The sequence below is a fragment of the Marmota flaviventris genome, chromosome 12 (assembly GCF_047511675.1).
Source record: "Marmota flaviventris isolate mMarFla1 chromosome 12, mMarFla1.hap1, whole genome shotgun sequence".
Classification (NCBI taxonomy): Eukaryota; Metazoa; Chordata; class Mammalia; order Rodentia; family Sciuridae; genus Marmota; species Marmota flaviventris.
The window spans coordinates 37,453,104-37,469,461 of NC_092509.1; the positions used below are offsets into that span (position 1 = coordinate 37,453,104).

General features: G+C 39.1%; 1 protein-coding gene across 2 annotated transcripts in view; it reads right to left on the reverse strand.

Moving 5' to 3' along the window:
• Pter (phosphotriesterase related) overlaps window positions 1–16,358 on the reverse strand; it is a 67,624-nt gene that overhangs the window by 26,769 nt on the left and 24,497 nt on the right. For both annotated transcript variants that reach the window (XM_027928582.2, XM_071599864.1), the window contains exons 2-3: window positions 1,696–2,169; window positions 170–435 (exon numbers count right to left, since the gene is read on the reverse strand). In XM_027928582.2, coding sequence (XP_027784383.2) covers window positions 170–435; window positions 1,696–2,127 — 698 coding nt within the window. In that variant the 5' untranslated portion in view covers window positions 2,128–2,169. The remainder of the gene's footprint in view (window positions 1–169; window positions 436–1,695; window positions 2,170–16,358) is intronic.

Below are 16,358 nucleotides of genomic sequence, written 5' to 3' on the forward strand. Positions count from 1 at the left end.
GACTTTTATTTATGCTAGTTTGTTAACACTTTATTAATACTGTCTTTGAGGTAGTGAGTTTCCCTTACATGATTAGTAGCCCATTGATTTCATTACCGATGATTTTTAAAAGTTGATTCTCCATTAATCATAGGGTGGTTTACACCAATTTGAAAGATAACCCACTTACCTATCAAGGTGGCCCATAACTGTTTTCGAGATGTCTGCACCAGCTTCTTGCAATACTCGGATAATCTGAAATGGTGCACTTGAATTCCGTCCAGGATGGATCATAACAGGACAGCCAAGCTGAGCCTGTGCATGAGCTGTTGCCTGCAGAACCTTTCTTTCACTCTCTGTCAAAGGCCAGGAGCAACCAATTTCTCCAATAATGCCACACTTGATACTGGTTCCATCAGCTCCATGGAGAATTTCATTAATAAGGACATCAGCAAGCTAAGCAAGTGGGAGTGAACATGCTTTATTGATGGTGGAATTTATCAAAATAAATTCATCATAGGACATGAATGAATTCATTTATTCAGTCACGCATTCTTTTAAAAGCATATTCAATATTTATTCAATTAATATTGGCCAGTGAGAAAGGTATTTTGTTGGGCAAATAGCACATTCAACAAGCTATTCTAAATTTAAGATTCAATAACATCCTACTGTGATTATTTCACAAGAAATTCACAGCTCGAGGAAGCAAAAGGGAAAAAAAAGTGACTCTATGAGAGTACATTCAGTTGGAGAAAAATCTATAATTTAATCTGGAAGCAGTATCTATGAATGGCACTGAATCTATGTTGATTGAATCAAGGAATTCTTTATTTCTCTCTCTTATTCAGTACTGTCAGCACACAATATCAATATGACATATGTGATTATTAATGTCTAAGAGTGGTTTGTCAAACATAATCCCTGTCTTCAACTTAGTCTTTAAATAATATAAGTATATTAAAAATCAAATCCTAATTAGAAAATAATACAGATGAATATTTCAAATACAAGTCATTTTAAACTTTCACTGATCCTTTGCTAAAACTTCAACTGAACATATAATGAAAGACGCATATGAATATTACCTGTTTGTATAAACACATGTATACAGATTTGTGTGCATTTAGAAAGAACACATACGTGTGCAAAAAAAGCTTTGCCACATATTTGAAGATATTTTTTCATGTAAGATTTTCTTCCTTCTGCCCATTCTTGCTTAAGATCATATTATGACAAGAATAGGAGAATGGATTTTCTCCCACCCCTCCTGTTTTGTAAAAAGAGAAGGAAACATATTTGCAAAAGTGCCAAGTCTCTGCCTGCCAAGTTTCACCCTACAGTGAATTTTCATTGCTGGTTATTACAAAATCCAGGGGGAAAAAATCAAGGTTGCATAACTAAAGCTTATAATGGAAAATTGAGGTTTGCAAATAGATTGTGGTGCCGCTGCTGAGGACTGATATGATAAACTTAAATCTAAGCATTAATAGGCAGAGTTTTTTTTTTTAATGACTAAAGCATTAAGATGTCCTTCTTCTAAACTTTTTCTTTATGAAATAAAAGGTTATTAATTAGAGGCTCAATTGGCAGATGCCTTTGCTAGTTAGCAAATTTTTGCTGCATGCCCACTACTTCTGAATCAATGGCATATCCAAAGTTTGGGCTATTCTGAATTGAAACACAAACACTGTCCAAGAGCTTAGTGCTTTTTACCTGCTCCACTGACATGGCTCTGGTCTCTGCAGAGTGAGTTGCATCCACATAAAACCCAGCTCCAGCTATGATGTGGACTCCAGTCTGTTCTGCAAGTCGCTTCAACGTCTGCACGTCTCTGCTAATCCCGGTGGTTGTATTCTCTACCAATGCCCCTCCACCTTTAGCTTTAAAATACAACAATTCTTCCTTTATGGCTTCTGTCTCCTGATTCAGCTGAAGGTTCTCTTTATGGGAATAAGGATTATTCTGGATCCAAAATAAATTTCTCATCATGATCGGTTCCTTAGAGATAGCTTCATGGCAGGGAGAAGGTGGGCAGTAAGAGCAATCGAAGGTCATTGTCAAATGTTCATGGGTCAGGGTGCGGCCCAGTTTGCTTGGTTCCACAAGGCCCAAAACAGTTTGCACTTTCCCACTTAAGGAAGACATTTCTGATGGTACCACCAGGAGATGCTCTGAAAGGAGTGTTTCCTGGGAGGGGGAAAAAAAAAACCCTACAATCAGAAAACTTAACACACATATACCCATAGGGAGTAGGGGGCTGTGAACACATGCCTATGTGAAAAAGAGAATCAGTGTCACTTATCATCCTGCCAAAGTCAGAGTCCACCCCTGGGCAGCTCTGAGTGCCATGAGTGGTAGTACGTGTCCCCTCCACTTCCACTGAAACTTTGCCTGCTTGATTTAGTCCCAACTTCAACTCCTGGAAATATTTCTTGATATTCAATACACATTATTTATTTATTTTCTTGGTACTGGGGATTGAACCCAGAGGTGCTTTACCACTGAGCCACACCCCCAGTCCTTTTAATATTTTATTTAAAGACAGGATCTCGCTGAGTTGCTTAGGGCCTCACTAAGTTGCTGAGGCTGGCTTTGAACTGTCGATCCTCCTGCTTCAGCCTCCCAAGCCACTGGGATTACAGAAGTGCGCCACCACATCTGACTCGCATTTATTTTTTAACCTAATTGAATTTCATTAGTTATAGTTATGCATTTTTTGATAATTCAACAATAATCTTTTAAAAAAATCTTCATGGCTGGACAGTGTAGGTCACGTGTCTAGCCTCCAGGAGGCCCTAGGTTCAATTCCCAGCACTGCAAACACAAAATCAAAACAAACAACAACAAAAAGCCACAACTCTTCGTCATCAATAGTTTGCATCAAAACCAGCCATATGTCAGTACTGTTTCATCAGTTTTCAGCTAAAGTAAGTGTGCTGAAGCTACCAATTATTTTATCGTTCATTTGCAATCTATGTGAACAAACTTCTGTTGAAGGTCCAGTAAGCACCAGAAATTGGAGCAATAAAGAAGCATAAGATGAGACCGCTAGCCTGCGTGGTTTCAGAGAGGATGTCCCCAGAACAGCTGAGGGGGGAGGGAAAGTACACCTGGGTTTAATAATGAGACCCCTCCGCCTGAGGTGGCTTATTGTCTAGGGCACACAGAAAGAAACACTTCAAAAATACTTAAAAGCAAAAAAAAATCTTTGTCATAACAAAAGCAACTGTGATGCCATTGAGACTGAAACTGGGTGTCCTAAAAAAGAGCACAGACCTCTTTATCCTCTACATCCTTCCATTTTTACATGAATTAAGTATTCATCAAGTTTCTATCAGTGACAGCATGAACCCCAGTTCCAGCACTTTCCTGTTAAAAGTACATTTCCTAAGTGAAGGGACAGGGCTAGCAAAGAAAAAGGTGCTGTGGACACTGGTGACTCCAGACACCCACGTGGCCAAGAGCAAAACCACTGTGAGAAAGGATGTTCCATGCCGAGCACCAGCCAGACACGTTCAGAGGGTGGTGGAAAAAAATTGACTGGGAACTGAGAGGAGAGCGTTTTTGAAAGCTCTGAAACTCTTCCTACGCAAGGAAATCTGAAATCATTATTTTTTCCCCACAACCCTTTGAAGGCCTTGTCTGATGTTCTGAGCATCTGTTTTCTGATCAGAAAATCAGAATAACAATGTGAATTTCATAGGTTATCCTAAGAATTAAGTAGGATGAGATAATCCAGGTAGAAATTATCTACCTGTTTGGAGCACAGCCCATGCCAACAAATTCCAGCTCTGTTCCCCTGGGTCTAAGAACTAGTTTGCATTTCCTGGGTTGTTTCTTTTCACAAGAAGAGGTTGATGATTTGGGAGTGGAAAAAATTGTAATTGGTATAGAGTGCAAACGGAGACAAGGTGAAAACAAAGTTCGAGGTCAGGGAAGGAGGGTTATAGGTCAATTTACTTACAATCACTGAAATTATCTTGGACATAGATGTTTGAGCTATATTGGCCCCATGGAAGTACCTGATTTAGACACTGTTTTTTTTTTTTTGATACCAGGGATCAAACTCAAGGGTGCTTAATCACTGAGCCACACCCCTAGCCCTTTTAATTTTCTGAGATAGGGGTCTTACTAACTAAATTGCTTCGGGCCTTGCTGAGTTGCTGAGGCTGGCCTTGAACTTTCAATCCTTCTTCCTCAGACTCCCAAGCCACTGGGATCACAGGCGTGCACCACAGCACCCAATCTGATTTAGACATTCTGATAGAACACTTCAGAACTTGTGACTAATGTGTCCATCAAGTCCTGTTTGATGGCGCTCCTCTACAAACCAAGCCTCCAATAGCTAGGCCATTCCCGTGGTGGCCACTGATGACATCTAGGCAAGTACTGTTCAGTGACTCCTTGTTATAAAGAGCAATGAGCATGCCTTTTATTCCTTCAGTGGATTACATCATAGCACCACTAATGATAGATCCAATCCTCCAAAATGGATTAATTTGTTATTTCTTTCCTTCTGGCTGATGGTGTCTCAGATGTGTTCCAGAGAGCCACAGAGGGGTTGAAATTAGGATCAACTGATAAAACACCCCCATTTTTACTAGAAAAGTACCAAGCGGCATATTTAATTGATGCATATTTGAAAGAGCAATGTGGTCCATTTCAAGCTCACAAGCTGTGAGTCTTTGTGAAAAACAAAATCACTTAAGAAATGTCATCCCTTCTGGGAACCTCCTCTAATGCTCTCAGACAGAGCTTGTTGGTTGGCTTCTCCTACGATCATACACAATGTAACGCACGCTCAAAGGATAAAGAAAGATTAAAGAACAAACTGGCTAACATCGCTTCAAGTCAGAGTGTGTCTGCGAATGGGATAAAGTACACACCTAGAATTCATGATTCCTGTGCACCAGGAGAGCCCTTTTCTGCTTGTATTTGGCCTGGAAGTTGCTCTCTTTTTAAACATATGAGTCTGTGGCTGTTCAGGACCTTCCACCACAGAGATGAGTTCACAGAACCAGGAGGGAAGTAATGAATGATAAGAGCAGCAGTGCACAGCTGGGCAGGCAGGAGTGACCACCAACAAGAAAGGGAGACTTTGGGCTTATTCCCCAGCATCCCCGGGAAGATTTGGTATTGCACAAACTTGTACTAGTGGGGACAGGGATAGCTGGAGCTGTCAATATGTAACCAAAAGCTTGGTTGTACTTCAAGTGTGAAATATAAATCATCTGGGAGACAGAGGATAGTTGGAAATTTCTATTACTACTTGACCTAAGATAATAACCCTTCTAATCCTGATGATTCAAGAATAAAAAATTTTAAAAAACCATATTAAAACAAAAAGGACAGGAGGAGGAGAATCAGAGAGCCTAACAGTACAATTATTACAACACAATTTTAAGCCAGAAACAATTAGTAGAATTTGACTGTTTCAAAAGTATATGTGTGATCCCACTTTTATGAAATACATAGAAAAGTTAGTTGCCTAATTGCTGAAGATTCAGCAAGGAGGGGGGACTTTGGAGAAAATTTTAGTTTTAGCTTCCCTGAGATTTGGTCACTGTTATTGCAAACCTGGGCCATCAGACTTAAGATTAGTCCGTGTAGTTAGCTCGAATGTCCATTTCAGTTGCATTTTACATTGAAGAGGGGAGGACTTCCAGAACTCTGCATACTTGATATATCAGATTTCTTTTAAATGCAATACATCATGTATGTCTTCCACTCTATTTTGTAGACAATGTTCTTCTCCTGCTCCTGCCTCTGCTGCAGTGGCCCTAGACCTGGTTGAAGGTACTTGTCTTGCAGTTGTAGCTGCAGTACTTAACTGGTCAAACTGAGTTTTAGTGAATTGCTTTGCAGTTGACTCCCCCAACTTCTTCCACAACTGGAAGTCTTAATCCCTATCCCAAATCATTTCACTCAGTTGTTTCCATGAACAAACCCTTGCTGATGAAAAATGGGCAGGCATTTCAGATTTTGACATGGGAGAAGAGATGGAGTGAAAATTCTGGCAGCTCTGTGGGGAAGGGATGGATGAGAATCCAACGGAGCCTGCACAGAGATCCATAGGGTATTGCTATCAACCAGGAGAAGATCAGGCAGTGGCTTGGTCTGAGGTGACATCAGTGGAGATGGCAAAAAAGTAGAAGCAGGAAGAGGAAGAGCAGATAGAACTTTCTAACTGGACTTTCTTGCTGACTTACTGCTACTAAAAAAGTATATTTCAAATAAATGGTCCAAATATATCAGTACTTCTATTTTTTTATGTGTTACATCACGCAGTACAGCAGCACTCCATAAACACTGCACTTAAAGCTGACATTTGATTTGTGACAAAATATTTTTAAAACTGTATAATATTTTTTAAAGCTTGTTTGAATACTTTCATCATGCAGGTTCAGATCTGTGACAGGTCTTCTCCCAAACAGCATGGGTCTGCTTGCTGAACAAGGGCGACACCAGGAGTCCCTCTGTGTATGCAGCCACCGAACTTCCACTTTCTCAGATATTTATGATGAAATGGTTCTAATGCATGCAGATTTACTGTTTTTAATATTAAACACTGTCAAAAAATAAAAAACTATGCCAGATAAAGAGAAAGAAATCCAACCTCTTTGGTACACAGAACAATAAGGGTACCCAGCCCAGCAAGTTCTGCAAACTGTGACACAAATAAAACAAAACTTCTCAGAGATACAAATGGACAGCTTGTATCTTATATTCAGACGAAAATGGTAGGTTTCATTCCTAAGGTTTTTTCCCCCATTTGACAAAGAAAGTGAAAATCTGGAGGTATTATTATTAGACAAGCTGGAAAAGATATCAGAGTGCTTAACTAAAAGAATCCAGCTTATGACATAATTCATTAATTCCTCAGGTCAGTCAAATATGGGCCATCTGGTCAACCCTTCAAGTCAGCACACTCTGTAGATTCTGGTAACTAGTACTACTGATTTCTTCAATTTGTTGCCTTTTGGTAAACTAAATACAAATATGGTTTTATTTTAAAAAGAAAAGGAGGTGGGCTGGGGCTATCGCCCAGGGGTAGAGCGCCTGCCTTGCACATGTGAGACACTGGGTTTGATCCTCAGCACCACATAAAAATGAATAAATAAAGATATTGTGTCTATCTACAACTAAATAAGTATTTTTAAAAAAGAAAAAAGAGTAGGAAAGGAGGGAGGCAATGGGAAGAAGAAAACACCATCTCTGCTTAGGTCAAAATGTAACATATTCATTATTTATTGGAGTAACAGCCTAGAGTTGGGACAAGTGGGATAGTATTGTCAAAACACTGGCAAATAACTGACATTTTGTTTTTCCTAAGTTGAACAGCCAAGATCTCATCTCAACCCTTCTACCTCTCAGAAGAAGCTTCCACACTCAATGTTGTGAAAATGTTTCAGGTCCATATCTTGATTTCACTACTAACATATAGTCCTGAGAATGAGACAGTTACCTAGTTGCCAGATACAACAGGTATGTCTCTTCCTTTCACCAAGAACCCTCCACACTGAGGCGAGACCTCACTTTTTTTTTTTTTTGGAACTAGGGATGGAGCCTTGGGGTACTTAACCACTGAGCCACATCCCTAGTTCTTTTTATTTTTTCTTTTGAAAAAGAGTCTCACTAAAATGCTTAGATCCTAAGTTTCTGAGGCTGGCCTTAAACTTGCAGTCCTTCTGCCTCAGTCCCCTGAGTTGCTGGGATTACAGTTGTGCTCCATGACACCCAGCAACCCTCAATTTTCTATAAAAAGAACTTTGTCCCATGAATTCCTAGCAATTGGATGTTACCCAGAAACAGCAATATTTTGAGGAAGTCTTATAGTGGGTATGTCACTTAATTTTGTTAATAAGAACTTTGAATTGTTGTTACTTTTAATTCCTAATGTGTTAAATACATGAAATGTTCATATTTCTCACACAATTTCATTTGGAAGTCTGATCTTAAGGGGGCCAGGTCTAGGTAGAAGAAGAGTTGGGTTCAGAGTCAAGAGTTCTTGTAGCTCTTCCACTAAATAACTGTGTGTCACTTTGGCCGTGTTTTCCCATCTGTGTAATGGAGATGCTGAATCTGTTGACTTTTCAAAGACATCTGTGCTTCTGTGGGGTCATTTAACTTGAATTGGATTTTATTGGCCTTCTATAGATATTAACCATCACCGAAGCATTCTTTAAGAATGGTGTTTAAAATGTGCATTTTCTATACGTGTACATGTAATGGGGGGGGTTGGATTTCAGTTTCAGGGGCTTTAAAATTTTAAAGGGAGCTCTAGAAGGAATGAATGGTTTGAAAGCACCAGAAATTTAGGGTCTTGGCTTCAATGTTTCCTTACTGTGTGACTGTGAAAAATTTAAAAGCTTCTGATGAGTTATTTTCCTCACTTGAAAACTAGAATAAAGCCTGCTTGACCTACCACAGAAGATATGAAAAGCAAATAAGATGATACTTAAAGGCACTATTTAAATTATAAAGCACCCTACAAATGTGTGGAATTATTATTGTACATCAAACTTTGAATTATTTTCCAAATATTTGCTTAGTATCCTTAGGCAAATGAACCTAAACTTATTCTTTTAAAAAACTAACAATAGGGGGTTGAAGTGTATGAATCAAACGGAGGCTCTAATTTGCTTAAAAATGAATGCCTTCACTTCAGGCCTGTGATTGTTAAAAGTAGATTGACTGTTGCGATTGACATCAGAACTCATTAGGCTCTTGGACATGCCCACCAAAGTGATTACAGCTGCAGGAGGTCCTCATTATCCATGGGCAACTGGAACTGGAAATGCCTTTTTAAATGAATGCACTTAATACAATGCATTAGGCAGTCTCCACGGATGGCCTTCGGTGAACATGCTTTCCTATCTTCACCCTCGTGTGTGGCTCCTTCCACTCTGAACTTGAGCTGGCCTGTGATTCGTCTTAACCAAGAGAATATGGCAGAAGTGATGCAATACCAGATTGGGACCTAAATCTTCCAAAACAGCTTTGCTTTTGTGCTTTGGGGAAACTTGAGCTGTAGTGTGAGAAGTCTGGCTGCAGCCTCCTGCAGAGAAAGAGATGCTCTGAGACCACAGGGAGAAGAGGAAGGGGGGCTCCCAGCAATCCAAGGTCCCCACTGAGCCTCAGCCTTGCGACTGTTCCTGTGGGAACAGTCAAGACAAGTAAGTGAGCCATCTTGGACATTCAAGTGCAGCCGATATCCTCACTAACTGCAGAGTCAGCGACACCCAAGACCAGCCCACAGAGTTGTGGGAGATAATTAAATGGCTGTTATTTGGTGCTATGGACGGAATGCTTGAGTCCCCCCTAGAATTCATATGCTGAAGTCCTAATCCCTCTCTAGCTGTAACTTGGAACCCATTGACCAATCTTTCCCTGTCCCTCTTACTCTCAGCCTTCGGTAACCATTATTCTACTCACTTCTTTTTTTTTCTTTCCTAATTTGCTATATATGACAACAGAATGCATTACAGTTCATATTACACATATAGGGCACAATTTTTCATATCTCTGGTTGTATACAAAGCATATTCACACCATTCGTGTCTTCATACCTGTAATTAGGATAATGATGTCCATCTCATTCCACCAGCTTTCCTACCTTCATGCTCCCTCCCACCGCTTTGCCCTATCTAGAGTTCATCTAATCCTCCCATACTCTCCCTTCTGACCCCACTATGATCAGCCTCCTTACATCAGAGAAAACATTCAGCATTTGGTTTTTGGGGATTGGCTAACTTCACTTAGCATTATCTTCTCCAACTCCATCCATTTATCTGCAAATGCCATGATTTTATTCGCTTTTATTACTGAATTTTTTCCATTGTGTATATATGCCACATTTTTTTATCCATTCATCTACTGAAGGGCATCTAGGTTGGTTCCACAGTTTCGCTACTGTGAATTGTGTTGCTATAAACATTGATGTGGTTGGTGTCCCTGTAGTAAGTCTGTTCTTAAGTCCTTCGGGTTTATCTGAGGAGTGGGATAGCTGGGTCAAAAGGGGGTTTCATTCCCATTTTTCCAAGGAATCTCCATACTGCTTTCCATATTGGCTGCACCAGTTTGCAGTCCCACCAGCAGTGTATGAGTGTGCCTTTTTCCCCACATCCTCACCAATGTTTATTGTTGTTTGTAATATTCTACTCACTTCTATGAGATCAACTATTTTAGATTCCACATATGAGTGAGGTCATGTGGTATCTGTCTTTCTATTTCTGGCTTATTTCAATTCACATAGCTCTAGCTCTCTAGCTCTATCTATGTTGTCATAAATGATAGGCTTTCTTCCTTTTTAAGGACTGAATAGTATTCCATTTTTATATATATAATACATTTTCTTATTCATTTATCAGCTTCCATTTCTTGGCTATTGTGAATACTGCTGCAATGAATATGAGAGTTTAGATATCTCTTGGATATACAGACTTTATTTCTTTTGATAAGTACCCAGTAGTTGGGGTTGATGAATTATATGGTAGTTCTATTTTTAATTTTTAAATGCCCCTTCTACTGTTTTTCATAGTAACTGAATTCACTTACATTCCCCTCAGCAGTGTGCAAGGATTCCCTTTTCTGTAAATCCTCACCAGCACTTATCTTTTGCCTTTATGATCATAATCACTGTAACTAGAGTGAGGTGATATCTCGTTGTAGTTTTGATTTGCATTCCCCTGATGTTTAATGATGCTGAACATTTTAAAATTTCCTATTGGCTATTTGTATGTGTTCCTTTGAGAAATGTCTATTTAGGGTGATTGCCCATTTTTAATCGGATTATTTGTTGTTGTTTGTTGTGGTTGAGTTGTCTGAGTTCTTTATATATTCTGGATATTAACCTTTTGTCAAATGTAGAGCCTATAAATATTTTCCTCTCATTCTGTAAGTTGTCTTTTCACTCTCTTGTTTCCTCTACTGGGCAGAAGAATTTCAGCTTGATATCATCTCACTTGACAGTTTTTGTTTTCATTTCCTGTGCTTCAGTGGTCATATATATATAAGATCCCTGCCCATCCCAATATCCTAAAACTTTTCCAGTATGTTTTCCTCTAGTTAGTTTCATTTCAAGTCTTAAATTTTAACTTGATTTTTGTGTGTGGCGAGAGATAGGAGTGAACTTTTATTTTCTGCCTGTGGACATCCAATTTTCCTAGCCTCATTTCTTGAAAAGATGGTCCTTTCCCAATGTGTGTTCTTAGCTCCTTTGTTGAAGGTCGGTGGCTATAGATGAGCAGGTTGTCTTCTTAGCTTCCTATTCTGTCCCACTGGTCTAGGTGTCTGTTTGTATGCCAATATCATGCTGTTTTGTTTACTATAGCTTTTTTAGTATATTTTGAAGTCAATTCATGTAATACCAAGGCATTTATTTGGAATTATTACTGCCAGATAAGTTCCAAGACATGGTGGGGGAAAAGGGTCACAGTTTTTGTGAACTTTAATGTAAATAACATTACAACATTTAAGAAACTTAACTTATACAAGCAACACAATACAGGGAATACCAAATAACCAATTGGAATTTTTCATGAATAGAAATCTAGTTTTCACATTCCAGGAAAAAAACCCTTATCATTTTACATGGTACCTTAGTCCTGAAAAATTACAAAAGTTGCCACATTGTGGGATCCAATAGAAAGCATAATTTGGGACTCAGCTATAAGACATCTGGCTACTTTATTGACTAGATAAGATTGTAGTGAACACAATGACACAAGAGTTCTCCTAAATAGAATGCTGGCAAAATTGAGTTCCCTCAACTGTAATCAAAAGTAGTTTAGCAATATTATTTAGTCTTAAAAATGTTACTTGCCGCTAGGAATCTGTCTTCAGGAAAGATTTAGACAGGTGTAAAAATATTTATGCACAAAGATTTCATCATGATATTATTTAGAATAGCAACAAAAATGTATAAGAGAATGTTTATATATACAATGTATAACCATTCACATTGTATTTTCAAAGAATAATGACATAGGAAGATGCTCTAATTATAATATGTAAAAAAGCAAAGCACAAAACTAAGTATGGTAAGTATATGCGTGTAGAGATTACCAACTACACATACAAAAATGTTATGTTTTCCTTTGGGTGGTAGGAGGAGCAGAAATAGATCATTTTGTTTCTTCTTTATAATTTAGTAATTTCTAGATTTTTATGCTTATCTATGATGTCACTAGTCAGTGAAAGGGAATGAAATGGAAAAGGATCAATGTTACCACTGTGCACCCATCAGATGCCTACAGGAATGTCACATGTAAAATCATCAATTATAGATTTTGAATTTCCCAACTAAAGCACACAAGTAGGCAAAGATTTATGCACTCAAGAGTTATTTCGGATTCTTCTTTATTGTCACAGATTTGCTGATTTCTGGTCTTTCCTGGCATTTGATATTGTTTCTTATGCAGATATTTCGGATCAAATTGCATGCCATTTCAGTGGTTAAGGTCATTCTGATTAAATTCAAACTACTTGACCAAGTCATTAATGTAATGAAATGAAATGTAGTTTAGCAATATTAAATATTAAATATTAAGTTGGATTTGACCTTGAAGTTGACTGGCCCTGAAGTCAAGGCCTCCAGGTGGAAGTCCTGGAGCCTAAACACAATTCTGGAGAAGGCTCAGTGTCGTGAGTAATTCTTATCACATGTGAGCCAGACAAGAGCCAGGATCTCCTGAATACATTCTATGTGGGGTTGGGAGTAGAGATGGGGGAGGTTGTTGTTTTTTATAAGATGTTTTATAAGAAAGGGTCAGAAGGGCTGGGATTGTGGCTCAGTGGTGGAGCACTCACCTACCATGCATGAGGCACTGTGTTCGATCCTTAGCACCACATAAAAATAAAATTCAGATATAATGTCCACCTAAAACTAAAAAATAAATATTTGAAAAAAAGAAAGGATCAGAAAATATGAATATCATTCATTTGTAAGTGGAAAAAGAAGAATCAAGAAAAAGACATTTTAAATTAGGATAAACCATGTAATGATAGAACCATAAAAAGAATCCTTTTCTAAGGATGGTGAAGAGCCTTGGCAGATGAGCAGAAAAACAAGAAGAAAGATGAAATAAGAAACAATTTCCATAAACTTGGTAAATATTTGCTGAGCATCTGTTAAGTGTAAGATGCTAGGTTGGGTAGGTAGAGTCTACGGGAGATAAAAAGAGTAATAAGAGGGTTCTAGACCCTCACTTTGAGGCTGGGGACAACATGGTGCTTTTTATTCATTTACAGAGCTCCTACAAAGTGACAGGTGCCACTTAAAGTACTTTGAATCTCTCCTCCCTTCCTCCCTCCCCCCCTCTGTACCTTTATTTATTTATTTTTATGTGGTGCTGAGGATCCAGCCCAGCGCCTTGCACACGCTAGGTGCGCACCCTACCGCTGAGCCACAACCCTAGCACTTGGCATCTGTTATCTTGAATTCTCACAAACGCTGCCAGGATGATGTGTACAAGGATACTGAAGCCAAGAAAATCTTAAAAACTTGTCCCAGGGCTGGAAAGTCGCAATCTAAAATCAGGTGTGTTTAAAGGATGCTAGTTATTGATTATGGACGGCACTCCGGGGATAATTCTGTTAAAATTAACCAGACCAGTTAACCTTCCAATGACAACAATATCAACCTTTTGAATGATTACTACGTGCCCAACATGGCATTTGGTAATTACACAGGTCATGATATTTAGTCCTGAGGGTTTGGCTGTCTATATTCTCCATGTTCTCTCTGACACTGCATCTACCAACATACATGTAAACAAACAAAAAACTCTGATTTCATCCAAGATTCCTGCCTCACCAATATCCATTTGGTTTCCAAATCTGTAAGTCTGACTCCCTATTATTGACCTTTAATTCATCTTTTCCTCTTTATCCTCACAGGCACTGCCCCAATGGGAAGCTCCATCTTGTCAGGATGCATTAGGGTAAGAGTGCATAGTGGTCTTCCAGCCTTCCCAGTCCATCACACCAAGCCTACACAGTGCTCTCTGAAATGTACACACATGTGTGTCTCTCCCCAGTCCTCTTCCTACTTTAGAAACAAATCTAAAGGTAGAGTCTGATAATACCCCCGATTCCACTCAGCGCTTCAGACAGGACTCAGAATTACCTGCGCTCTTCCCGACTACCCAAGCTCTCACCTGCCTTGAGCTCTTTGAATGGGTTTCTGCTTCCCTGGTCTCAGCTCGAAAACCCGTCCCAGCCCTACTCTGCCTCCCTAACACAGTTCCTATCATGACAGATTTCCACCTGGTCTTCAGGATGTGACTTTGACTGATTTCTAATTAGAAGCTTTTCCTGATGTTCTTCATCCCTGCCCAAGCAATCTGAGTAAGGTGCTGACTTTAGGCACTCTCATAGCACCTGAAGCTTAACCTTGAAAATGGACTTCTTCCGTTTTGTCTCTTTGGGACTTGGAAATCTCAAGGGCAACTCTGTGTCTTATCTGTCATCAGTCCTCAGCTCTCCACAATGCCTGGCACATAGTATGGTTTAACTAATATTTATAGGCCTGCTTATTTTAACCCAGCCTATTCCACACATGACTTTCACAAAGGAAACATATAATGAAGAAATCACTTTTTTTTTTTAAAGCAGGAGCAAGAAAATTACAAATAGAAGTAGAATTGGGACCAAGAAAGAACAATGTAAATGTGTAGTCTATAGAAGTTAGCAATTCTTAGAAAAGAGCTGCACATTTTCCTTGGAAGAGTTATTTAATATATTTCTGACAATAGATAATTCTGAGATCATAACAGATTCTTTTATGGAATATCACATTACCACCCTAAATCAGAACACTTAAAAATGATTAAAAAGCATGGAAAATGTTTTCCCCTGGGATCTGGGGCTGTGGAATTTGAAGCCATGTGTGTTCAACTTTTCTATGTCTGCACTCTCCCAGGTCTCAGAAGATAATGAACACGCCTTTAGCTGATTCTTCTGTGCCCACTACGCAGGAATATAAACCCTTTCTTTCTTTCTTTTTTTTTTTTTTACTTCCTTTACTGAAAACAAGACATTTGAGCACATAAAAATAACAGCCAGTGACTTCATCTTCAAGGACAGTTCCTTTCTGAATTAGTAGAAGTCAACTGTAAATCAGAAAACCATAAATACCTAGTAAAATTACAGCAGGTGATTCATGGTCACGGGCATTCCCCCACAAGGAGTAAAACTGGATAATGACTCTTATCCTAATGTTTTAAATGTACAGACCATCCACACTAATTTCTTTTTAAGGCAATTTAATTTTAAAATAAGTCTCCTTTGAATGGCAGAAAGCCTTTGTGATTCAGTTACACAACTAACTATATAGCTAAAAGGCATTTCCCACAAAATCTTCTCAGATCCTTTATCTTAAAGGCCACACAGTAGACTCTTTTTGGAAAAAAAAAAATGTCGTGATTTTTGTTGCTCTGCTTAGCTAATTCAGACTTCAAATGAACCATACCAGATATGTTTTTACACAGTCAGACCCAACCTGCTTGGTGTAAAAAATGGTAGTAAGGCAGGAAAAGGTCTGAGTCACTGCAAGGAGCATTGGAGACACTTCCGGTGATGCCAGCCCTCGTCGACTTTCTTTGGCGAGCTGTGTGCTGCCTACCTGGACACCTGTGTGAGAACCACCACGCCATGCTTGGTGAGAGGAGGGTCATACTTGTTAACTATGTTTCCTTTGATAACTCCTTCAACTCTTTCCCTTACACATAGCTGTAGGTACCAATGGTGAGCTATGATCTACTTCAGGAAGAAGTAGATGCTCAGTAAATATCTATCCCACCAATGTTTTGTTCTATCTTACCCACTTTTCACTTCTACATGATAGAATGTCACCTTACAATCTGATATTTTCATTATTCTTGTGTCTTCTTTATAGTCTTATGACCAGGTATTGCTATTCTTATGAAATATTAGCAAAAGCTGCTATGATTTACAGATCAGAGGGGAAAGTTTGGGCTATAACTTCTCCATATATGGGATGGAAACACAGGGAAGGCAGCTGTCAAGGCACCAGCGTATTTCACCTGGTAACATTTCAATTCAGTTGTAGCAAATGCTGGATGAGGGTCTACTATGTCTGAAGGAGGAGATTAAGGACTACAAAGACAATAAGGAAACAGCCTTACTCCTGGCAAATTAAAGAGCCCTCAACACAGTGCCTGCTACACAGTGAACACTCAGTGAGAGATTGATACATTAAATATTCTAATGAGATGCCTAGTGATGTAAAGCAGCCTGCCACCAATGTTAGGAAATAAGGCCCAGAGCAAGTGCCCTGTGGGATGGGTCTGGACAATACCAGAGGAACTGAGAAGGCTTCTTGGAGGAGGTGGCATGGTCGCAGCATGAGCAAT